This window comes from Schistocerca piceifrons, chromosome 2, assembly GCF_021461385.2.
Source record: "Schistocerca piceifrons isolate TAMUIC-IGC-003096 chromosome 2, iqSchPice1.1, whole genome shotgun sequence".
NCBI classification, from domain to species: Eukaryota; Metazoa; Arthropoda; class Insecta; order Orthoptera; family Acrididae; genus Schistocerca; species Schistocerca piceifrons.
This window is the reverse complement of record NC_060139.1, coordinates 1027760951-1027787609: the sequence shown is the minus strand read 5'-3', so window position 1 is coordinate 1027787609 and position 26659 is coordinate 1027760951. Positions and strand designations below refer to the sequence as shown.

The 26659-nt window shown below is 42.8% G+C and overlaps 1 protein-coding gene across 2 annotated transcripts in view; it reads right to left on the bottom strand.

The window, feature by feature from the left end:
* The window catches only part of LOC124776914 (KICSTOR subunit 2-like), a 72701-nt gene that overhangs the window by 35062 nt on the left and 10980 nt on the right, over nucleotides 1-26659 (bottom strand). For both annotated transcript variants that reach the window (XM_047252125.1, XM_047252126.1), the window contains exons 4-6: nucleotides 15397-15534; nucleotides 2908-3046; nucleotides 1588-1769 (exon numbers count right to left, since the gene is read on the bottom strand). In XM_047252125.1, coding sequence (XP_047108081.1) covers nucleotides 1588-1769; nucleotides 2908-3046; nucleotides 15397-15534 — 459 coding nt within the window. The remainder of the gene's footprint in view (nucleotides 1-1587; nucleotides 1770-2907; nucleotides 3047-15396; nucleotides 15535-26659) is intronic.

Here is a 26659-nt window from a genome sequence, read left to right as displayed (position 1 = left end):
TACTTTCTTCCTTTTGAAATTATAATATCATTTAATAGTTTCAATCCGTGTGCTTCTCTCTATGTTGCAAAACTGCTCCCTTGAATTAAGTATAGCATTCCTTATAAAACATTTAATGGCAGCGATACCTGCACAGTGTGACTTCACATGATATAGAATCATCTGTAGGAGTGAGCTCTTTTGTATGCGGAAATAATGTGCCATGCATAACTTGATGAAATAAAGTACATATTTCCCATCCTTCTTTTGGATCCGGGCTTTGGACCGGCACTGGCGAAGTTAGAAATACACATTTCTGTTGACTGATATATTGTGACTTACACAGTGTGAGTCAAAAAGTACAACTTTGGAATGATATAGAAATTTATTGAGCTAATTTACAGATTTGGTAGATGTGTCATTTTGTATGAAACAACCTTAAGTTTCATTCACATAGTGCATCAGTACCCCACTCCGCTATCAGGAGTGCCAGTGTAGCGCACAGTCAAAATGATTACTTTCACTGTTGCGGAGCGTGCTTGCTGTGTGATTTGGTTTCATGAAATAAACTCTACCGTATGTTGCTCATCAACTAAACAATTTAGCTGACCTGAAAAATTGTATTTAAGCTGCTAATGCATACGTAATGCCCAATTTGCTGCAATGAGTGTGGGAAGAAATTGATTACCAGTGGGATGTTTACCGCATCACAAATGGTAGTTGTGGTGTCACCGCCAGACACCACACTTGCTAGGTGGTAGCCTTTAAATTGGCCGAGGTCCGTTAGTATATGTCGGACCCACGTGTCGCCACTGTCAGTGATTGCAGACCGAGCGCCGCCACACAGCAGGTCTAGAGAGACTTCCTAGCACTCGCCCCAGTTGTACAGCCGACTTTGCTAGCGATGGTTCACTGACAAATTACGCTCTCATTTGCCGAGACGATAGTTAGCATAGCCTTCAGCTACGTCATTTGCTACGACCTAGCAAGGCGCCATTATCATTTGCTATTTATCTTGTGATGCATGTACCGTCAGACCGATGTTTACCAATTATGGATTAAAGTTAAGTATTCCAGAAGCTACGTACTTTTTTTACTAGACTCAACTCCTTTAACTGTTCCAGACCTCACGCCAGCCTGCGTGAGCTTAAACGCGTGCCTTTCGGCTACCTCATAGTGGCTTGGCTGTCTTGCCAAGTCACAACAGTAGTCATACTGAACCAAAGTGGCACTTGACACTTGAGGTTGTTTGTTACAAAATGACACATCTACTGATTCTGTAAGTTATTTCAACAAATTTCTATATAATTTCAAAGTTGTGAAGGTCTTTTTGACTCACCCTGCACATTGTCCCATATTATTATATTTCATATTAAATACAGAATTTCATGTAACAAAGGTGAGTGTGTGTCATTAAATCTCTGTTCCATTTACAAGCTAGCATTACTTGTGGTTATCATATGACTGACATCATGGTGAGGGCATGCTTTCACTGGCCTGTTTCAGGCAGGCCTCACAACGAGGATACACCCTGACTAATCAGTCATACATCAGGTCTTGTGCTTGCAAAATACTTGAGTAATAAAAATAAACATAAGGTGCACTTACTTTTGATAATAGTCACAGGACAGTTTACCACACTGTTGTCTCATTTCAGCAAATGACGTCTGTTTAACCAATGTTGTAAAAAAATATAAAGTGAATTTGGATACAAAAGCGGCTTTCAGTTTTAAACACCATTGGAACACTGCAGGAAGTTGATTTGCCTTCAGAAATCCTAGTTTCCTTGACTGAAAAAGAATAAATGCATTTCATTATTACATGTATACACCAAATTGTGAGAAAATCTCAAACACCAAAGTAACTGAACTTAAAAGACCAAGTCAAGAAATAGTGCTAAATAAACTGACGATGAGAGAAATAAAGACAGCACACCAAATGTAATTCGGGAGGATGACGGTTAAAACCCACATCCGGCCATCTAGATTTAAATTTTCCATGATTTCTCTAAATCACTTCAGGCAAATACCGGGATGATTCCTTTGAAAGGGCACAGCTGACTTCCTTCCCCATCCTTCCCTAATCCAATGGGACTGATGAACTTGCAGTTTGGTCCCTTCCCTCAAACCAACCAACCAACTAAATGTAAAAGAAAAGGAAACTACTATTCAAACAGTACATGTTTATAAAAAGAATACAAGCAAATGTGATATGCCAAAAGATGAGGATTTAGCTTTTTACGATCAGGAAGCAATTAATGGGATGGGAGAGGGATAGATGTGAACAAAATTAAAACAAATACAGCACACTTTTGTCTCCTGTCTCGCAGACAACTGCTAACAAAAAGGCAATACACTGAATAAGCTTTCTCCAAATTTACCATCCCCTCCATACATGGCACATAACACACATTCCCTTCTGCAGTAATTTGATAATTGTTTAGAAAAATTTTGTGTTCAATGTCACATTATGTTCCTCCCCCAAACAAATGGATTTAGCCACTATCATTCCACCCTAATTTTACCAGCATTTACTTAAATTTCAAATAACGTACAGTATGCACTGATGTTTACATAATTTACTTGCAAATTTTCGGAAGTATCATACTGTTGCAGATGTCAAACTATACAGATATGTTGAATGAAAAGTGTGTGTGTGTGTGTGTGTGTGTGTGTGTGTGTGTGAGAGAGAGAGAGAGAGAGAGAGAGAGAGAGAGAGAGAGAGGAGGGGGGAGGAGGGGGGGGGGGTGATTAATATATGAGAGACACTTTTAGAGTGGCGACCCCGTTGGGCATTATGTTTTACAAAAATAATAAGAATATCGACACTTGATTGATGAATATCTTATTCTTCTCTTCTTAACATCAGAGTATTCATCTGCATTAGAAAAGAATTAAGCAGGTCTAAGGTATTGTACCAGGAACTCACCTCTCTGTTTTGGAGTTTATTTTCCCATGCCAATAATCGAGTATTAGCACCATGAAGTAGCATTAGGGACTGAAGAAACCTCCACATTTGCATTTCAACTTGGGCACGCAACAAATGGTCGAGAATTTCACACTCCAAACTGTAAATAATCAGATATGGAACAGAAGAAACTTGTTGAATGTAAAGCAGTAGACAGTACTGGTACATATATCAGAGTCCTGGGTGGGATGCAATAATAGAAGTTGTAAAGATAACCGCTCTCCATATATAACACGCACAAAAACAAGGTTTAAAACACTGTTCAGCTTTTGGGCACTGTAGTTAATGTGCTCTGTGATGAGAACCCGACAGCTGGGAGAGATAACAAAGGAATGGGATAGACATCCCAATCTCTGCTGCCTCTTCCTTCCAGCCATCAACTTCCTTCCCTCTATCCTTCCTTTTCCTCTCTGCCTCCTTACTCCTGTAACCTGTTCTACCCATTACAAGCCCTGACAGCAGTCAGGCTTCAGTGGTTGGACAGTGTAGACAGCCAGGACAATTTAGATTTGTGTGTGCACTTCTTGTTAGTTAGCTTTGAGGGAGGACATTGTTCGAAAGCTCATCAATGTCATTGTCTTGTTTATGCTTTTGTTAGCAAATAATACCTCAATTAGATGGTGAATAGTTACCATTACTGCTTCTATTACTTACACAGCACAATTTTGTTAATTTTAATGAATGGTTTACACAAAAAATGGCTAGAAGAAACAACAAATACGGAATTTTAATGATCTGTGATTTGGTAGGCTAAAGATAACTACTGGGAATTGTGAGAATGAAACTAATGTTACACTAAAAACTCACAGACAAAATCCTAATGTTCAAATATTATTACACTGGCTTAACACATTTGAGGATGTCAGCTACCAAAGTAGATTAACTCACTGCTTAAGAATGACTGATGACATGGAACATAAACATGAGATTGTGTACAGGAAAATTTACGTTTGTAGTAAGAGCCAAGTATGTGTGGCAGAGGATTTCTATTCTTAAAGCAGTGAGGCACTCCCAGTCAGACACCCTAATCAGGGAAACACATACTTTCAGAGGCCCTCTCTGGCTCTGCAATCAGATACTGTTGGCACTACACAACTGTGAAATCTGAATTGAACGCTGTACTGCTGTGTTCAGTTAGTGTAATTTTTTATGTGATTTCACCATAGTTGGGTATGTTGGTCAGTATTTTTTTCAATATTCAAAATTATCTTGAATGTTGTTATGGATTTTATGTAATGGAACATGACTGTATGCCAGGGGCCTTAGTTGAGGCACAGACAGCAGTTTAATATTGATGTTTCCTGCAAGCCAACAATACCTCACTGAACTAAGCAGGCACTGTACACAGGTCTATATCAGCTTCAGAAATTTATTTTACCTTATTAGTGTTTTTCTACAGACAAACTACAAGTACAGTTACTCATTCGTTCAATGCTAGGACAAAATATACATTTTCATATACATTCATTTCATTTCAAAATATACATTTTTATCCATTTAAACAATGAAAAATTCAGGATGGAATAAGGACAATATTATGAAAAGGACAGATTTTGGCGGAAATCTCAAATGTGAAGAAGTGTATTTGTTGTGCCTGTCTGTGACTCAACATCTCCTCCATTTGGTGGGTAGCAATCTATCCTTTTGGTAACATATCCATCCACTTATTTATCTATTATTAATGTTTGCTCCTAAATTCAGCAATATGAGATCAAAATTTTATCAGTTTTAGTTGTTAAAAGATCATTTGAATAAAATCCAGAGGATCATTCCATTTTTCTGCATACAGGAGATCAGATCACAGCCTACTCCAGAAGTGAATATGCACTCTGTAACTACATTCAGAAATTGGCATGGTAGTTTAAATTTGTGGCGACTATCGACTCTACGAGTAATGTATCTCTGCCATAGCAGGCTCTCTGACCCATGCGGACCTATTGTGCGCCGCCATATTGCTTTCCATTCTGTTTTGTGCTGCCAACTGTATAAGGTGTTGTAAATATTCTCGCATAATAAAGTTGTATTAATGTATGTTGGTGTGTTATTTAATGATCGCCGCCGCTCCGCGTATCAGGAATAACCACATTGGTGAGCCCGATCTGTTTTAGTTCCATTCGCGAGTGCTATTAACAGAGATTTGTATTATGCTACGAACAATGTTTCAACAACTGTTCAGTCCCTGTGATCCGACTTCTCAGACGCAGTTTTTCAAAGTGAAAAATGAACCCATACCGGAAATCACGCAGCAGTTTCAGTGCCAAAGTGAACTCCGCCGTCAACCGGATTTTAACCTACGTGGCCCCGAGATAACCTCAACGGTTCCCGCTTGGCCGCCGCAGCACATTCCCGCGCCTACGGCTGCCTCACGACCGTCTGACTGCATTCTGCTTATCGACGCCCCAGCACTACCAGCGCCTGCCGTTCCTGCTCATCTGCTTCAACCATACATGACGCCTGCTCTACAGCCGCAGACTACGCAACTCTCCACGGACATCTTACAACCGCTCAGGTATGATGCAGCCGCGTCTCACGCGCTGTGTGCCATCCCGGCTCCTGTTCGTCTTCCGCACGTTTTCCCGACGGTTTCGTCCATCTCTGCCGCGTCGGTTTCAACCACGCCCACTACACTCCCGAACCTGTTGTTAACAGCTCCCGCATGCCTACCGCCCGCTCCTGTGGCGGCACCAGCCGCCCCACCCGCGCCGGTCCACAACGTTTCATCGAATTCTGCGCTGGGTTCTTTCACTTGGCAAACACCGCTCGCGTGCTCACCAGTCCGAACTGCACCTGTTTCCACTGTACTGGAGAGTCTTCCGCACCCAACTGTGCCCCAAACAGCCAGGGCCCCAGCAACTGTACCTGCCTACTCTATGCAACTGAACTCACATGTCAAGACTGAATTCTCTTCTTGCACTCCCGCTGCTTGTAAATCGTGTGGTTTTGTCCCTAACAACCAGACTAGTACAGCTACTGTGTGCCAGGCTCCTGGTGCCTACAATCCCGATTTGGCACCACTGTACACTGTTACACCGTCTGCACCTCCAAGTAGTGTGTTCACTGCACCAACCGTTCCTCAGTACCTTGCGCCTAGCAGTTTCCCAAAACTGGCAGCCCTACAAACGGAGAACCCTAAGACATGGTTTGCATTAGTGGATAAAATGTTGGACATTCACGGCGTCCTAGACGATGGAGTCCGATTTGTGTGCCTTCTTAGTCACCTGCACGATCACACGGATCTTATTAGTGACATGCTGCTTTCGCCTCCTGTGCAGAATAAGTACAAATTTGCTAAAGCCTGTATCATTGATCGCTTATCCCGTCCTCCTGCTGAGTCAATCCAACACATTATCCATGAAGAACACATCGACGACCGTACCCCATCACAGCTGTGGTACCACTTATGCCCCTTGTGGACACAGACTTTCTATCAGACGTCGCACTTTGAACAATTTGGCTACTTAAACTTCCTTCTGAGTTACAACTGCAGCTATTGTCCCATGTCTATGAGCCCCTCGAAGCACGCCTGCGCACCACCGACCGTGCCTACAGCATCATTTCGAGTCCGGCATCCGCCTTCCCCCCACGCATTATGCAGTAACAGAAGCCAAGCCTACCCGCGGCCGCGGCAAGACATGCGCCTTGCTGTCAGTGCAAGCAACGGCCCCGCCACCCCGTGCTCGCCCGACTGCACTACCTGCTTTTACGTTGCCACCCCAAAGATCACCAGAGACGGCTGAGTGAGCACCTGAGTACACTCCGGCCGCACAGCTGGCCACCTCACCGCCCAGCCATGCTCCTGCACCGCAAGCTGGCACTCCTTATTGCTGGTTCCATGCTAACTTTGGTGACGCGGCTCGCAACTGCAAACCCCCTGTGCGCTTTCCCAAACGCTTATGGCGGGCACGTCTAGGCGCCATGTCCCGCCGCGCTGCCTCACGGCGCCTACCGGCATCTCGTCCAATGCCTGCTGCACTGTTATCCACTTCGCGCCTCTTCGTTGAGGACACCAACACCGAACTTCGTTTTCTAGTGGACACTGGAGCCGACATTAGTGTTATCCCGCCCTCCCTCGCCCCTAACATAGATCCCTTGTCTGCACCGCCACTGATAGCTGCTAACAATTCCCCGATTCCGGTGCTAGGTTCCTCACATCTCCTGCTTAAATTTGCCCCAGATCAGGTTTTCCCCTGGACATTTTACGTCGCGGAAGTTGATGCACCTGTACTGGGCCTCGATTTTCTTCATCACTATGCCCTCTCCCCTAATCTGCAAGCCGACTGTCTGACTCACGTCTCCGGTTCGAGTGTTCCTGGTGCGTCACAACATCCCCCCCCTCAGCTCGAAGTTTCTACTGACTGTTCACACTCTGCCCTTTCAGAATGTATGTCACTTGCTGCAAACCTTTCTTCTGGTCTCTCAGCTTTCTTTCGTGAGCGTTCAGATGTCGATGTGTTGCGCACTCAGAATGTCGACCTGCATGTGCGCATTGACGAAGTCTATGCACAACTGCTGCAGACACAACAGCAGCTTCTACAACTCCGCACACCCACTCTAGCAATTGTGGACACGCCTCCTCAGCCAGGTCACTGTTCTGCAGCTGTGATCCCATTAATGGTTCGGCCAGCCCCTGCCCCTACCCCCCTTGCCCCTCCCCCACCGCCACTACCCCCGCTGCCACTACCACTTCTGCTTCTCCCACGTTTTTGCGTGCAATTGCCAATGGCACGTGGCACAGAATAAACACAACTGAAGGACCCCTGTGCGGCATAAGGCGTGCCGCCTAAATGCGGAGAAACTTCGCCGTGCTAAACACATTGTTAAAGATCTTTTGGATTCCAACATTCTCCGGCAATCTGATAGTAACTGGTCATCACCAATCCATGTCGTGCCGAAGAAGGACGGTACTTTCCGCCTCTGTGGTGACTACCGTGCTCTTAACGCACGCTCTACCATCGATAACTACCCTATCCACCACATTCAAGATTTCACCCAGATGTTGCATGGTTCCCAGATCTTCTCCATTCTCGATTGTAGCAAAGCATATCATCAGATACCCATGTTCCCCGATGACATCCCCAAGACAGCCATAATCACTCCATTTGACCTCTTCGAGTACTGTTCCATGCCATATGGTCTCAAAAACGCCGCACAGACATGGCAATGCTTCATCGAAGCACTGTTGTTTGACCTCCCTTTCGCCTATTCCTACTTAGACGATATACTGATTCTCTCTCCCTCGCCTGAGGAACACACTCTCCATCTTTCCAGAGTGCTTGCACTGCTCGCTGCTAATGGAGTGGAGATCAACCACGAGAAGTCTCAGCTTAGCAGTCCTGAGGTCACCTTCTTAGGTCACACAGTCACAGCCGAAGGCGTCCGCCCTACCTCCTCTCGGGTTGAACTCATACTTAGTCTCCCTTCCCCAGAGAACTTCGCTGAACTTCACCGTTTTCTAGGCATGGTGAACTTCTACAGGCGCCACGTGCCCCATGCTGCGTCTATCCAGAGCCCTCTGACCGACGCTCTGGCAGGTAAGGATACGAAAGGCAAACGCAAACTCGTATGGACACTGGAGATGGCCGATTCATTCAAAAATCTCAAAACCACCCTCTCTAAAGCTGTCATACTCGCTCACCCCGCTCCTGACACACCCATTTCTATTACAGCTGATGCGAGCGACACCGCAATTGGTGCGGTCCTTCAGTAACATGTATTGGATACCCCCCAACCCCTCCGTTTCTTCTCCAAGAAATTAACCAAATCCCAGTCCAAATGGTCCGCCTTCGACCATGAACTCCTTGCCCTGTACGAGGCGGTCAAATATTTCAGAGCCGATGTCGAGGGTCGCCTGTTCACAGTTTATACAGATCACAGACCCTTGGCAGATGCAATCCGTAACCCCTCACACGATCTCCCCCCACGACGCTTCCGCCATATGGATTTCATATCCCAATATTCCACTGATGCACAATATATCCGAGGCGCTGACAATGTAGTCACTGACTACCTGTCTCGCGTCAACATCATCACTACCCCACTTAAACTTACCGACCTGGCCCGCCGGCAAACCGAAGACCCCAACATTCATGCCTTGCAACAAGACACAACCTCTTCCCTCCAAGTGGAACAATGTGTATTCCCCGGCACCACAGAACTGGTCTGGTGCGAAGTTTCCACTGGTAGCCCCCGCCCTCTCGTACCCACAGCTCTCCGCCGCTCTGTTTTTGACGCACTCCACAACCTAGCTCACCTAGGCATCAAAGCCTCCACCAGATTGGTCACGGAAAGGTACGTCTGGCCCGATGTTAAACATGATTGTAGGATATGGGCTCGCGCCTGCATACCGTGTCAGAAAGCTAAAGTGGGCCGCCATGCACTTCCTCCGCCAGGCACTTTCGACATACCTAAAGCACGTCTACGACATGCCCATATTGATATTGTAGGTCCCCTCCCTCCCTCCAAGGGCTTTCGATATATCCTGTCTGTTATTGATAGGGTCACTAGATGGGTAGAGGCAGTCCCTTTGGAAGATATTTCGGCTGAGTCTGTGGCTTCGGCCTTCGTTGCCACTTGGATTTCCCGATTCGGAAGCCCTAACTCACTGACCACCGACCAAGGTAGGCAGTTTGAATCGCAGCTGTTCGCTTCCCTCTGTTCGTACTGTGGCGTCGCAAAGTTTCACATAACCGCTTATCACCCCCAGGCCAATGGACTTGTGGAGCGCTGGCACCACACGCTTAAGGCCGCACTTATGTGCCACAGTGGCCAGTGGTCCGATGCTCTCCCCTGGGTTTTACTAGGCCTTCGCACCACATACAAAGAGGACTTGCAAGCCTCCCTCACCGAGATCCTTTACAGGAAGCCTCTGGTTTTACCAGCCGAATTCGTCGAGGATACGCCACTACCGAGCTCTTCCGAGCTCCCAGCACTCATCAAGTGTGTCCGAGGGCACATCGCACTCATCAAATCTCCCTTGCCCTCTGCCCACTGTAGACCTCGTGTGTTCATGCATAAGGAACTGGCCACATGTGAATTTATCATGTTACGGGACGCCACAGTACGGACAACCCTGCAGCCTCCCTACACCGGTCCGTTTAAAGTCCTGTCCCGAGGCCCATCCACACTGTCGATACTTAACAACGGCAAACCAGTAACTGTTTCACTCCACCGGGTGAAACCTGCGTGGACCTTGCAGGAGCACTCTGCAAGTGACCCCGATGTACAGGACACCCGCCCTCCTTCCCAGGAATCCCATCATGATTTGGACGGGCCTACCACCCCTCCCCCCTTGCAGCCTACATCACGGGCTGGACGACCGGTGGTTCCACTCCGTTGGCACAGTGATTATGTCCTAGCTTCAGTCGAGCTTGCTACACCTATTCCCAAGTGTTGTGCGTGTGATTTCACCATGGACAAGTGCTTTGGGACCACCAAGTGTCCCACACCCGCCGGGCTGGCACAGGACCTGACACACCACCGTGCTCCGCACTGCAAGGGGGGGGGGGGGGGGGGCTCTGTGACGACTATCGATTCTACAAGTGATGTATCTCTGCCATAGCAGGCTCTCAGACCCATGTGTACCTATTGTGCGCCACCATATTGCTTTCCATTCTGTTTTGTGCTGCCAACTGTATAAGATGTTGTAAATATTCTCGCATAATAAAGTTGTATTAATGAATGTTGGTGTGTTATTTAATGATCGCCGCTGCTCCGCGTATCAGGAATAACTACAAATTTCTTCAGGAAATCTGTGTTTTCATAAAGTACAAAACAATGTTTCTAAATGTCGTCTGTGGATAGTGTGTACACTGCAAGCACCATTTACAGACATTATGCTAAAAGTACAAGGAAGTGTTCATGATTATAACAATTTTAACTAAGAAGTTGACAACAGTGCAGGAATTATTTAACATTTACATGTGAACAATAAGCTAGGCACTAATATTTTGACTAAAACATGCCTGCTATTATAAACCACCATTAATTAAAAAAGCAGTGCAATGGAGAATTTATGATACTTGAATGCTGTCATAATACAGATAAAGATCCATTGGATAACTGAAGTTAAGCACTGCTTGATTTGGCTACTATTTGGATGGGTGACTGTCTAGGTCTGCCAGTGCTGTTGGCAAAGCAGGGTGCACTCAGCCCCTGTGAAGCCCATTGAAGAGCTACTTGATTAAGAAATAGCAATTCTCGTCACAAAAACTGACAAAACTCAAACTCAGACCACTGGCTGGCTGTTATATCTAATCCACTGAAGCTCTTGTATGCACAATTGCTGAAGTGCAGTCATTTCAAAAACTTGAAAATGTAGTAATTTATTTTGAAAAATATGATACTTACTATAATGTGCTCAGTTATATCACCTTGAAATATAGTATCAATTGAAATTAAATGCAAGCCAACAAAAATTTAAGACTGGTCTTCTGCAAGTTCTCCCTTGTTAAAAGAATAAGAAAGATCGTAGAATTAGCACCAAATCAGGCTGTGAACATAGATGAGACGGAAGATTTTTAGCTTTATTACTGAGCCTGAATAAGACGCTGAAAAGTAGATGGAGATCCTAAGCTTTACTATGCAGTATATGGAAATGCAATGTTGACAGTTCAATTGCAACATCATGAAGGCACCGGACAGTAAACATAAAATCTTTATGAAGTGAAGGGGAGAGAACAATAATGAACATACTTAGTGTAAGTTACTGCAATTAGGGGGGAAAAAAAAAACACATAACAAATCAAGCAAACTGTCAGCATGTTAACAGCAGAAAGGTGTGCTGATAGTTTTGGGTCCAATGATAATACTGGACATATCTGTGTGCAGAGGTTCTTAGGAGAATGAATGTTGCCACGCTGCATTCATCGTCACCATAGAGCTGCCCAGCATTCGGTTTGACAGTACGGAGTGCCACTGGGTACACTGCATTATCATCTGTGGTTCACATGGCTTACTGTTCTGATGCACACAATAAGCAGAATTTGCTTGTTTGCTATCCTTCCTTGGAATGAAATTGTTATAGCCAGCAATGTAGACAAGAAGATGTAACACAATTTCAGGCTGTTACTGACAGAAGCCACGTGAGTGAAAACAGAGAGCTATGCCAGTAGGAAAAGTGTTCCTTAAATTTGTGTGTCTATTATTGTGTATGTTTGTCAACAAGACAGCTCAGGTACATTATTTATGTTCTGCCAAGTTTAGTCACATTTGACAGTACAGTGTTTCAAATACCCATTCAGGTTAATTTCCCTAAGCTGCTTAAGGCAAATGCCAGGATGGTTCCCTTGAAAGGGCATCACCAATTTCCCTTCCTGCGGAGCTTGTTCTCCATCTCTAGTAACCCAGTAATCAACAGAATGTTAAATCCTACTTTAACTTTCTTCCTTTCCATGAATTTTTGTAATTTTAGCCCAGCTCAAGCTATGCTAAAGAAGCATAAGTAAAAAATGGTAACAAATAATAATTCAGGTCAGACTTACGACAGTGAAGAGGAACATATGCATACAATAAGGAACATCTGTCCATAGAGAGGAAAGAAACCAGTGTCAGTTATCGACGACCAAGACAAAGGCCACACATGTGCGAAACACCGTTCAGAAATAATTCGAGACTAAAGTAATGAATTAATTCTTTCTAAAACGCCTTTATTTTGTCACATTCAGTATGCGTCACCCAAAGGTTCCACAGTAATACAACATAGCACCAGAGCTCGCAGAGCCAAATGAGGTAGCAACTGGGGACTGACAGTTTTATGTATTTTGCCACAAACATTTTATCTACTTCTGCTTGACTCAGTTATGAGAAAAGTCACAGAATGAAGGCTAAGAGGAATCTAATGGGGAATCCACGAATGTCAAGGAATTGGACTTCACAGATGACAGTTTTAACCACTCAAGGGTTGACACATACGAGAAATAAATTAAGTTCTCTGAAAAAAGAAAAGAGATTGCTGGCTTCAAGATAAATATAGGTAAAACAAAGGAAATGAGAGTAAGTTCTAGAAACACGAAAGAGCCTCTATATGGAGGGGACCAGCAGGTGAAGACAGTAAACTCATTCTTATATCTGGGTAGTATGATGACAGAAGATGTGAAGAACTGCGCAATGAGGGCAAATATTGCCTTCATATAATTGTACCCAATATGGTGAAGCAGAAACATCACATGCAAAACAAAGATTTGTATTTTTAATACAAATGTGAAGGCTGCTCTTGCACACACCAGTAAAAGTTGGAAAGTAGATGAGAATATAACAACACAGTTACAGAACTTCATAAATAGGTGTCTCCTGGACATCACAAATATCTGTAGGCCAGAAAAAAATAAGTAACGAGGAGCTCCAGAGGAAAACAACCAGATATGTACAGAAGACCAGATAAGTGAGGGAAAGTAAAAATGGATGGGACACACAGTGAGAAAACGTGGCAGAGCAGTCAAGAAGAAGGCTTTGGAATGGAATCCCCAGGGAATAAGGGAGAGAGGCAGGCCCAGAGGTAGACAGAGGAAGCCGGTGTTAGGGGAAGCAAGTAGAAATGACATGAACTGGTCAAAATTGAAGGAAGTGGCCAAAGACAGAGATGAGCTGTAAGTTCCCCAGCAATTAAATAAAGTAAGTCAACTATGGACCAAATTTTATTTTAGCATTGTATTGCTATTGAAATCAGTTACACTACTTTGTTAGGTGGTTCCAGCTTAACAACCCCTTCAAAGTAGGCCCCTTGTGCCTGCACACACTTAGCCCACCGATCCTTCCACTGCTGGAAATACCTCTGGAGTCTTCTTTTGGAATGGTGTTCAGCTACATCATCATGTTCCGCATTCTCTTCTCTACTCTCAAAACGGGATCCTTTCAGTGATGTCTTCAGTTTTGGAAACAACCAGAAGTCGCAAGGAGCCATGTTTGGAGAGTAGGGAGGTTGGCAAATGGATGTAATTCCATGTGTGACCAAGAAATTTTGGATCAAGTGGGATGAATGTGCGGGGGCATTGTTGTGATGCAGTTGCAAGTTTTTCGCCGTCCACATGTCTGGTCTTTTGCATAGAACTGCATCATGGAGTCGCCGGAGAACATCTTGATAGTACTCCTTTGTCACTGTTTTTCTTTCCAGTGCATATTTGTGACGCACAATTCACGGGCATCAAAGAAGACAGTCAGCATCACCTCGATTTTGCTTCACACCTGCAGCACTTTCTTCGGCCTTGGAGACTCGGAATGCTTCCATTGTGACTACTGTCTTTTCGTTTCTGGGTTGTACCTGAATATCCATGACTCATCTCCAGTTATCATGGTGTTCAGCAACCCAGGATCAGTGTTGGTCATGTCCAGAACGTCCTGTGCAACATCAAAACTGAGGTCTTTTTGTTCCAGCGACAAAAACTTGGGCACGAATTTCGCAGCCACTCGGTGCATGTTCAAATCATCACGCAAAATCGCATGTGTAGAATCTTTACTCACTCCAACCTCTTGGCCAATCTCCCGCACGGTAAAACAATGATCTGCCATCACCAAATTTTGCACCCTCTCAATAACAGCTGCACTCCGAGCAGTTTGGGACCTGCCAGAATGCTGGTCACTCTCCGGTGATGTGCGGCCACTTTTGAATCGGTTGAACCACTCCTTAATTTGTGTTACACTCATCACATCTTCTCCAAGCACCTGCTGAATCTTAAGAATTGTTTCACTTTGAGAATCACCAAGCTTTTGACAAAATTTGATGCAGTATCTTTGTTCAACACGTTCAGTCATTTTGAGAGAATCAGTAATCTGCATAAAGGTCTGTTCCTTTACTGTGTACAGTGGCGCCGCACTATTGTCTGTATTTGGCGCAGGAACATCAAATGTTGGATACTTTTTAGACAATCCTCGTACTCTTATATCTTATTATTTCTCCAGTCCCCTTGCATTGATTCTCGTTCTAACATCTGTGTGGGTCTTCAGGAAGAAATTTTTTATTCTTATGGCTTATGAGTTACTATCCACTGGATATTTTATCACTTTAACACAGCAATTTGCAGAGTAGTTCTACATATTTCAAATCTTACTTAATTTTGTCTGTGGTGTTTTCACTTCTGTACTTAACTATGATCTTCCACTCTATTTAAGGCCCAGCTTACAGTAAACAAAATAATATAAAAGAAAATACAATTTGGAAGTTTGTAATTAACTGAAACAAAAATAAATCTGTCTCTATCTTCCTGAAACTGACTTTTTCTCATACAAAATTCTTAACAAAGGTAACTGTTCCTCACAAATTCTGCAAGGCTTAATCTCTTACTTTTAGTTGTAACTGTTTTCTTATACAACATTACACTGTCACATGAAGTACCAGCACAGTATTAAAAATAAAAACTGTTTCCTTTGGACATCATGGTGCAATATCTGCTCTGTACATAAATTAATTTAAAACTTCCTTTGTGATACAATTCACCAGGGAAGTTTTCTTAGATTTACCTGAGAGCAGCTTTGATGGAAGTTAGAGCCATATGTGGAAATGACAAAGAATGTTTTTCAACAATACATTCAATATGGGAGACAAGCTCTTCATACTGCATTTGCTTTCCAGTTCCCATTACTTGCATTTTTTCATATCTGCATGTCGTAAAGGAAAACAAAGTGTCCTTAGCAACACAGTTCTCATCTACACAAGCTGATAAAGGCCACTACGGGAAACACACATGCACACGCGCGCGCCCACGCACACACACACACACGTGCACGCACACACAAAGAGAGAGAGAGAGAGAGAGAGAGAGAGAGAGAGAGAGAGAGAGAGAGAGGGGGGGGGGGGGGGGGGAGGGGGTCAGGGAGTTGGTGGGAATGAGCTTGAACTGGGCATCTCTTTCTTCACTTCTGTTCATCTGGGCTCACAAAACTACACCACTCATTGAAAGATATATCACAAATGATAAAAGAGAGAATTGTCCTTACCTGTCAACACATTTTGAACATCTATTATGCATATATCATGAACCGTTATCCTTTTTCTGCAATCATACTGCAACTGAAACTGATCAACGATCACGACTTGCTTTGATCTTTGCTTTTGTTGAATACGTTGTGGGATATCATAATCTCACATCATATTCAAAGAAATCTTAACATTATGACCACCACAATCATGATCAATTCTGGCTGATGATGTTTCGGGAAGCCAACTAATTGAGACACAACAAATAACTATTTAATTTTTTAACACTTGTGGTATTACAAAATACAGGCACTGATAGTATCAGTTTTGTTAGTTATAATTCAGAGTCTCAAGTTTGTAGACTAATGCTGACACTCTCAGCTGCATTGCACATTGCAGGCAGACATACATGTCCAGATCTGGTAATGTAGAAAACAAAGTCAGAGATACAAACAGTGACTTGATATTTTTGTTGTTGATACTTCTGGCATTGCTTGGATACTTCATAACACGATACTTCAAAACTGCTGAACTTGGCTGCAGCTGTCATTTATAAAGTGGCCTAGTAGTATGGCCATTGGCAGTGGAGAGCAACTGGTTCTGTTGTTCTGCTTTAGCCACTATCCTCGGGTAGCCACAAAACTTATGCAGTTCATGGCCAATGCGTGTATATTCACAGTATGCAGAGATAAAAGACTGTCACGTATGGCTGGTGTACTGGACGGTGTGGTGCTACTTTTGATGGTAGCACTAGATCCTCATTAGTAGCACACTCCACTGGCAAAGTTGGTTAAGGTAGCAGAATACTTGCCTACAAGCTGTAGGTGTCTTGGACAGTGGTTCCTTCCCAACAATCCAAATCGGTAGGCAGTACTCCTAGGCTGGTAATGGTTGTGGGCTAGCAACCAATGTTGGAAGTGTTCTCAATGATAATGCGGCTCCTGCTGCTAGCTGTGAAACTGGTTCAATTTGTGCAGATAATCAGCAGGGGCACATCTAGTGGAATAGCTTTTAACATCGCCCACCAGGTGCTCCAAGACCTGTAGTTGAGTCAAGGAATCAGCTGATGGTATAAGACACTCAAGCGGTCATTTGGTTACAAAAGACTAATTGCTGTTTTTGTCTACTGCTCATGGAGTAGTTCTGCTGGATTCTCTGGATTGATTGGGATTGTGTAGTATGAATATAAGAATGTTGTCAAGAAAGTGTGATACCACTGTTACTATTTACAATATATATAAACGAATTAGTAGGTAACATAAGAAGCTCCATAGAGATATTCGCAGATGATGTGGCTGCCTACAAGGAAGTAGCAACCCAGAAAACTGTAGTGTATAGCAGGAAGCCCTGAAAAGGACTGATGAGTGGTGCAGGGACAGGCAGTTGAACCTGAGCATTCATAAATGTAACATAGTGTGCAGTAATACATGAAGAAATCCATTACTGTAAGATTACTCTACAAATGCCAAGTTCTTGAAACAGCAAATACCGTAAAATACTTAGAAATGACAGTCTGCAGCAGCCTAATGTGCAACAAGGGAACATAAAGCAAACTGTAGAAACAGCAGATGCCAAGCAGAGATTCATTAAAAGAATTTTAATGAAATATAGTTAACTCATGAAAGAAGTGGCTTACTGTAGTGATCCACACAGACAATGGCCAGAGCCCCCTCCTTGACCTAAGAGTAATGGGGTGTACTGGAATGAAAGTTTTGGGTGTAAACTTCAGTGGCTGTCCAAGCCATCTGCATCTGCAAGGACTGAAGTAGCTAGACATGATGTTGACTTCGGACGTTCCTTCAGTGGGGTGAAGACCTGGTTGCACACCTTGTGGAGAAGGAGGTAGAGGGGATGTGCAATGGTGGATGGCCTCGGAATCAACCACCAATATTTAACTGTTGGTATGCCTGAATGCCATTTGCCAAGCGAAAGTTGGTAATAAACTTTCACAGAAATTTAGAACAAGCAAAGGCCCTTTACAGGCCTGTCCCATGTCACAATCAGTATTTAAAACCTGTATAGATATTAGCCTTAGAGCATGGTCTCGTAAATGTAATAGTATGGGATTAGAAAAAAAGAGATGGAGTTTACCTACATCATTTATTGTTTGCTGATGATCAAGTAGTCGTAGCACAAGATGGGGAGGATGCTAACTATATGTGCAATCAACTAGCAGTAGCATACAAAACTTGGGGTTTGAAGATTAATTACCAAAATACAGAGTACTTGGCTAATGATTCAGATGAGCTATACATTGACGGAAAGGAAATCAAGAAGATAAATACTTCCTGTTATTTGAGATCAAGTTTAGAAATTGAAGGAAAATCAGAGTCAGAAATCAATAAAAGAATTAGTAGGGGACGTAAGGTCATTGGGATGCTTAACTCAGTCTTATGGAGCAGGAATGTAATGAGCACAACTAAAAACTTAATATACAAATCTATATTCGAGAGTGTGGTTCTGTATGGAATGGAGACCTGGACAATTAACCTGAAGCACATCAAAAAATTACAAGCTCTAGAGATGGACTTCTGGAGAAGATCGGCAAGACTCTCCAGGAAAGAGAAGATAAGGAACACCAAAATAATAAGGAGAATGGAAATAAAAGAAAGAATATAAGGCGTAATGGATAGCACGAAATTACAGTAGTACAGGCATGTACGATGAATGGAGGAAGCCAGAAATTGATACTGGAGCGGGAACCGGAGGGGAGAAGAAGAAGACGACAACCTATGACCACCTGTCTCCAAAATGTACAGCACACAATGAGGAAAATGGATGCAGAGGAAGAGGACACACAAGATCAAAACACCTGGAGGAATATTTTGAAAATGTAGTTTAAGAAAATTTATTCTTTGTATAGTAATTTCCGAGTAATTATTATGCTGGAGATAAGCCTTTGTATTGAGGAAAAGCTCAAAATAATAAAAATATAATGCCTGAATGAAATTTCATGCATGTAGCATTGTCTACCGATTGTTTAGGAAACTACTGCAGTGTTGGTTTAATTCAGTAGACATTTGCCAGTTGATCAGAGCATATCGCAATGGCTGAAACAATCACAGATCCCGACAGTTGTGAAGTGCATGGCATGATTACATTTTTGCTGGCACAAGGATCTTCTGCTGTTGAAATCCATAGTGAGTTATGCCTAGTGTATGGACCTGAAATAATGAGTGACAAACAAATTCGTAAATGATGATGTGAATTTCAAAATTGTTGCACAAATGTTCACAACGAACACAGAGTGACAGACCAAGTACTCGGACCGATGGCACTGTTGATAAGTGAAGCAAATACTGACAACATGTGTTCTGGCTAATAATTTCAAAATGTTGCTTGAACCTCAATTTACTGGATTGTCGATGAAGATTGTGGATATCATAAACTGAACGTGACATGGGTTCCAAAAATGCTAACTGATCAGCACAAAGAGCAAAGAATGCATAATGCATGACGGCTCTCAAAGTGCTACAGACAAGATGGAGATGATTTGTTTTGCCTCACTGTTATGGGCAACGAGACATGGATATCATAACCAACGCAGAACTGAAACAACCGTCAATGCAGTGGCACCATTGAAGTTCACCCAAACCAAAAAAGTTTAAGCTATCTCCACTCTCAAATCAAAAAATAATGGCTACCATTGTTTGGGATGAAAAGGGTGTCCTTTTGATTGATTTCTTGAACCGTGGGGCAATTACAGCTGACATATACCATGAAAAGCTGAGATGTGTGACGCAAAATTGGCACTGCGGGAAACTGTCGTTTGACATAATCCTCGTCCACGACAATGCATGCCCTCACACAGTTGGACAAAACCAAGGAGACAATTCAAGATTTCCATTCGGAACTTTTACCACCATTCAGACACTCCCGGCCATGCACTAAGTAACTGTTCCCTCTTCTTGCATTTGAAAAAGTGGTTGGGTGGACAACAATTCCAAACTGCCAATGAACTCAAGACTGGTACTTCCACCTGGTTCAGTTCCCGGGTGGCAGGCTCCTATGCAGAAGGATTAAAGAAGCTGGTGCAGTGTTACAAAACATATATAGGTGTGAATGGCGATTATGTGGAAAAGTAAAATAGATGTGTAGTAAAATGTTACAGTCAATAAAAACCTTTTCTCATGAGTTTATTTTTTATGAGCGAACAGATCTTAATTTTGAAATATATCTCGGACTCTGTCTTGTGTCATCGTCTCTAGGTCTTAGAGTCCTACGCCTATTCATGGACAATGCGTCTCCCAGGATGCTTACTCCCAGAAGTTTGCTGCAGGGGTCTTAAAGACGTTATGTGAGGGTCACTGGGGTATTTTCTGCACCACAGGCTTGACTTGGAGACATGTGTACTGGCCCGGTGTTGACTGGTAGCTGGAGCATTTAAGTGCTGTATGTCTCCAGTGCGCTAGTCAAAAGGCGGCTCTCAAGGCTTCATTCTTCCCATGACTTCCAGCAACCCAGCCCTGGGAACAGATCCATGTGGATATTGTGGGTCCACTTCTGAATATTCTCAGCCACCACTGAAGTCACTGTTCAGGCGCTCTCAATTTTGTTTTCTGTAGAAGGTATCCCACTTACTGTTGCTGACAATACACCTCAGTTCCTGTCTCAGGTGTTTCAAGATTTCTGTGTGCAGTCAGGCATTCACCATGTTCGCTCCCCTCCTTTTCACCCCAGATCTAACTGGACAGCCAAGTGTATGGTTCACACCTTTAAGACCCAAATGAAAAAATATCTGCAGGACTTCTCTGCCAAGGATGCATTACAGTTTCTTCACACGGCCTACTGGATGACTCCTATGGTTCTCATTGCCTCACGGAGCTTCTCCATCCACCTGCTCCGTACAGGATCTTGCCCATCATCGTATTCCCCTGTACTGAGTTTTCTGCCCGGGACAGAAGTCTGGGGGGTGTCGTTCTTGTCAGTGCCCCCACTGGTTACCAGCAGTCATCGTGCATCAGAATGGCAGCTACATCTCCATCCTCCGGACTAGAGACTAGGACGTCCAGAGCCATTGAAATCAGCTCCAAGTCTGGATGGGTGCCGACCCCACCCACATCACCACCTTCTTTGGGTGCTGCAGTCACTAAGTCGGCCACCTGTCTGCCAGTGTTCCAGCCTCCTCTCCCACCCACATCAGTGCGTCCGCCCGATGAGCCTACGACTTCGCAGCCCCCAGCAGTAGCTCCAGAGGCCCCCCAGCCCGTCGACATACTCCTCACCAGTTCAATGTCTCTTGCACAGCCTCAGCCTGTGGCGGAGTCATCTCCACCTTCCACACCACCGCTGGACATCACCATGCCTGTCACGTACCCTGCAGTCTGATGCTCTAATTGGTAGGGGGTGGGGGGGGGGGGACGTTCATCGCTCTGGCCTCTTTTGCCTAAGGTCTCTGGCATGCCACAGAAGTCAGCAGACACCAAAACCGTCACAGGCCGCCATTCACGGATGCGCGCACTACCCCTTCTTTGTGCACTCTACCAGGTGGTCCAAACTTATATAGTCAGCCCTGGCCAGCCTAGCCCAGAGCTACATTTTGACTAGGATCATTGAACTAGTAGTGTAGCCACTCTGTGGCAAGTGTATTTTTGTAACAAGTTATTACTAGATGTGTTCTTGTGGTTAGGACACATACAAAACACTTTTTTAACTGATTCTAGATTTTTACTCATCAGTCTGAGACCCTTAGCATGTCGTATTAATAGAAGAAGTAGACAAGATCCAATGAAGAATGGTGCAATTCATAAAGGGATCATTTAGTTGGTATGACAGCATTATAGAGATGCTCAAAAACAGTGTCATATGCTACAAAAGACACACTGTGGATCACAGAGACGTTTGCTATTGAAATTCTGAGACAATAAGTTAAGGGGAGAATTGAGCAACACATTACTTCCGCCCACATACATCTCAAGAAATGACCATGGGAAAACCCTGGCTATTAGAGCTAATATAGATGTTTACCAACAATCTCATTCTTCCCAAACGACATTCGCAAATGGAACACTGAAGGGAGGAACAGAAGTACACTCCACCACATATCACAAGGTGGCTTGGAGAGTACAGACATAGGTGTGGAAGCTGCATCACAATGTCAATTTTGCAAAGTTCGAGGCACAGGGGAAACTGGAACAAGTCACAATTTTCAGTATTGTTTAATTATTTTGTTGTGCTGAAGGCATAGTAATCTATTTATATCTAGCATAAGCTGTTGGCATACAGATGAATGCAGACAATTTTGCAGATTTTTGACATTCAGGTTGCCACATAATGGTGATTTATTTAGCTTCATAATAGAAAAAAAGTCTTTCACACATATATGTTGACCAAAATGTTGTATCACGTTTGTAAACTATTATGGAGACTTGGAAACTCTTCCTGCAAAAAACAATGCAGAATCGCCGAACAGGTTTAACGTAAAAGAATTTGTTTTTTAAATGGGTATTACACTGCAGATAGATAAGTTCCAACTGTACAAACACAAGGGTGCTCTAAACTAAAACAGCAAATGACCTTGAAAACAGCCCAAAAGATGTACGATACATAGTGCCCTCAAAATGTGTGTGTGTGTTCCCCCCTCCAACACCACACTGAATTGTTCAAAATTCACGTTTTCTTTAATGATAGCGGCTTAGAGAAGTGGACGATCTTTCACCCCAGAAACTGTCCTTCCACAATCCAATTTGCTTTTTAAATGCATTCACACCAAATCAAAAATAAGTTGTTTCCCACCTTGCAACATCTTACTATGGGTAATGTGCAGTCAAGTCCACTGAGAATGTGAAGCCTGCAATCCATTACAAATTTTCTAATTTTTACACCTACTTTCCTTTTTTCTTCACAAATTCAACAATTGCAAGTCTTAATTTGAAAAATCATTCCAGAAATGCTACTTCACTTAAGCACCATACTTTGCTGTAGTGTATAATGTACCCATACTCCTCATTCAATTCCATAAAAAACTGTGGCAATTAACACTATAATAATGTATGTGACCTACAAAAATTTACTATTAGTACCACCAATTTCACCACATGCTCCATGCCTGCAAATTTATCACATACTGCTTATTGATGCACAAAACAATGAATCCCTTACAAATCACCTACCAATGCATTCCGGTCCGAGCTGCTGGATATGGCAGTCATGTGCGTGAGGTGTGCTTCCTTGTGTGAGTGAATGTGTGTGTGGTTCCTTTTCTGACGAAGGCTGTGGCCAAAATCTAGCATGTAGGTGTCTTTTAGTTATACCTGTCTGCAACTTAATGTGTCATCTTTATGGTTAAGTAACACTATCTTTTCCTTAAGTTGTTAAAGTAAATATGAAAAACTATCTTTGAAGCCTGACCTTTTTTTGGTGTGTTACCCTTTATGATACATCAAACACAAATTTGACGGTAAATTTTAAATATGGCATCAAATGCTCAATGATTTAAGAAGTTAAGCATACATTCTCACATGTAACATAATTCATCTTGTTGAAAGGAAATTTAATTTGAAAGTAACACTTTTCAAACCACCATTCACAATATTTTGCCATGACCCTGTTAGAAATGTAAACACTGTGATGTCACATTCATGGAAAGCAGTTTGTTGTTATGGTACGGCACAGTCTTTGTCTAAATCTTTTGACACATTTTGCTGGTGGCAGATGCTTGTGCAAGCACTATGTTGTTGTAAACTGCGCATTTTCTCTGCAACTAAAATTTTATTTTGGTGTTGTTCTCTCTTTTATGTTTTGCTGCGGCAGTATTAATCTGCAGTAGGGGGCTAAAGTAAATTCTTTGTTAGAGTATCAGTTCTTGCCAGTCAAAATAACAAAAATTTAACAAAAAAATAAAACAATGAAAATTACTGGAATTCTAAAAAAATTTCAGGTTTTTTGCAGGCGAAAAAATTCCCTTTTTTTTAGATTTCCCGGTTTTCCTGGGGCGTATATACCGTGATGTATCACTGTGGATAACAGCCTGGCTTACAACAGATCCACCCTGTGGCCACTTCAATCAGCATCAGTGAAGGAGCCTAGCTGTAGTACCTGTTACGATTTGACAGACAACTTCAAGGCTCTCCTAGTAACCAAAGACATCACAGATAGCCCAGCATTAATGGCACACTACACAATTGTGACACTGGAAGAAGTTTGTGCAGGATGGTAATATCTGATGGCACTGCCAGAGTGAGCAAGCTGGGTCTAGGCACCATTTGGGAATGATAAGGTTAGGATGCTTTAAAAGCAATGTCTTCTGGATCCGTGGGTAAAAACTCAGCTGCTTCTGTCAATTAAAAAAAATTTGCAACAAATCACACTTCACTGAGAGAAGGATTCGACAAGTAAGCAATGTCAGCCAAAACCTGTTGATCTGGCTCATCTTATCTCACATCAGACCATTCCATATGCAAGTGTCACCATGCAATTTGAAATATTCAGAGCCAGTAAATGCAAATTGGGAAACTAGGTTCAAGCTTTGGTCTACTGAAACTCAAAAAATAACTGGCCTGATTATGTTTCAAGCACTGAAGAAAATTGCAGCCATATGGATGTGACTTGCCTGCAGTGATCATAGTATAGCGCACGTAAAATGCCATGGTTGCTGGATGTGTAGTCGGCTGGGGAAGCTTGGGGCGAGCAGCAGTGGTGGGGAGTCACTCAAAGCACTGTGATGGAAATGCCTAGTGCTGGAGGGCAAGTGCCATTCTAAACTGAAACCTGCACTCAAATTTTTGGTAAATATTAAGCGGGGCTTCTCCACACTCACACGTGCATGGTGACCATTCAAAAAGACCTGTCACTACTTCTTTGGTTAGTATTTAAAAAGAATTCTGCCAAAAATGCACCGATTTATTTTTTCCTTGCTTGTATAGCATTTGTAACTTTCAGAGAAGAGTCACAAATGGGGAATTTTGAGTAAAACCTACACTTTACTATTGTTGCCATTTTAAAATTTGCTTCTTTTGCCAAAACTCAGCAGTTTAAACAGTCTCACCTCACTAACATGTTGTGCAGATGCAATTGAGAGAGAATTCTGAAACAGTGGTTTATTAAGTGAGGAACTGAGGAAAAGTACGGTCAGCATCTCATCAAAAAGCACAAAATAAATGTGTAATGACTTCACTTATGTTGTTCCAAACCCACAGAATTTCTCATTTCACCTACTATCGGTGGTCCTTAAAAATTACATTCTTTCATCAGGAAAGTCTTTAGTTACTGGAATAATACAGTAGATAAAGAAGTTATGCATAATAACGACACAACAAAATACTCTCCTCTTTGCGTGCTATCATTTGGCAAAATCTCATTTTCATATCTCAAACCGGTTATGAAATATGAGGAATGCTGTGGATATTTCACTCTGGCTTTATCACTGGTGTGGTGCAATCACAAATGAGTGTGCTATGTCAGATCAGTTTTGCTAAGATTGGTGACAGACAGAGATGTCCAACCAAGTTTAAATAAAAATTCAATATGTTAGCTACCTATTTTTCATTGCAAACTTTTTTGAATTTCAAGCAGAATCTTACTTCCACGTAAATATTCCAATAACTATGGACATTGTAGAAATGATGGACACATCATAATGAACCTGACATATAAAGCTACAACTAAAGCAAAAATGACTTTTTTTTATTGAACAGTTTCTGTAAAATTGTTTGAGAAAGACTGCACGGCAAGGGTGTCAATTCTGTCATTTCCAACCGGCCGAAAGGTCGCAAACACTTGTCATCCTCCCCTTCTGAACAAAAGAATGAACTCGCCCAGCTCTTTGAACAAAAACTGGCCACTGTGCATTGGTCACCATATCCTGCACAACTGAGTGAGCACGGCACTGGAGCTCATCCAGGGTGAAAGTGGAGGGCGGGCTCCTTCTGCTCCAACAACAGCAAAAAAACAGCAGAACCACATAACACTAAGAATAATCACAGCAATGATCAAAATGTCTACTGCTTTCTGCTTTGAACTGGTGGAACATGTGCATCACATGCCCAAACCAGTCTGACTGGCTGCTGTCAAATGGCAGAAATGGGACAAGTGTGAGCTGTGCTGGAGCTGGTGAAACACGAGCACACAATGGTAACCTCTGTTATTAAATTTGCTCAACCTGTAGCATATATCTTTGTTGTTGTTTTGTGCCTCTTACTATTACTCTTGTTACTTTTAGAGATGTAATACGTTTTCTTTTTGCTTCTGGGGGAACGGCAGAAGCTGCTGCTGTTTCTGACAGCACTTAATAGTCTATTTCTCGAATTAACCTAATTTTTCAATAACAAATATAACTAGGAAAAGACTACTAATGCTCTATATGACAATCTATATTACCAGTTTGTCATATCTTCAACTAATTAATTCAGAGACAACATTTTTCTAAGAAAATCACTTCATTTTTGGGGACTTACGGTATGTACAAAATATAAAATGTGTGGTTCTGGTCTGAACAGTTACATTCAAGAATGCAAGTTCTTGGAGCAATGCTGACACTATCGCCCGCAAAGCATAGTGTATGTAAAATCTCAATTCCTGGCAGTCACATAAAGTGACCCACAGCTATGCTGCACAACAGAGACACTGCGCGGTTGATGTGACTTCTGCTAGACCCACACTGCTAAACTGTTGAGTGAATGTGGCTAATAAAGTGCCCTAGTAGTATGGTCAGCAACTGTTGAATACAAATTCTGTTGTCTTCATATAGACTACCACAGCATATAACCTGTCATAGTCACTCTTTTAATATCTATTGCATTATATCTTCTAAATGTTTAGAACTGCTTTTATAAGTTTGACATTAATCAACATAGGAATTCGCTAATG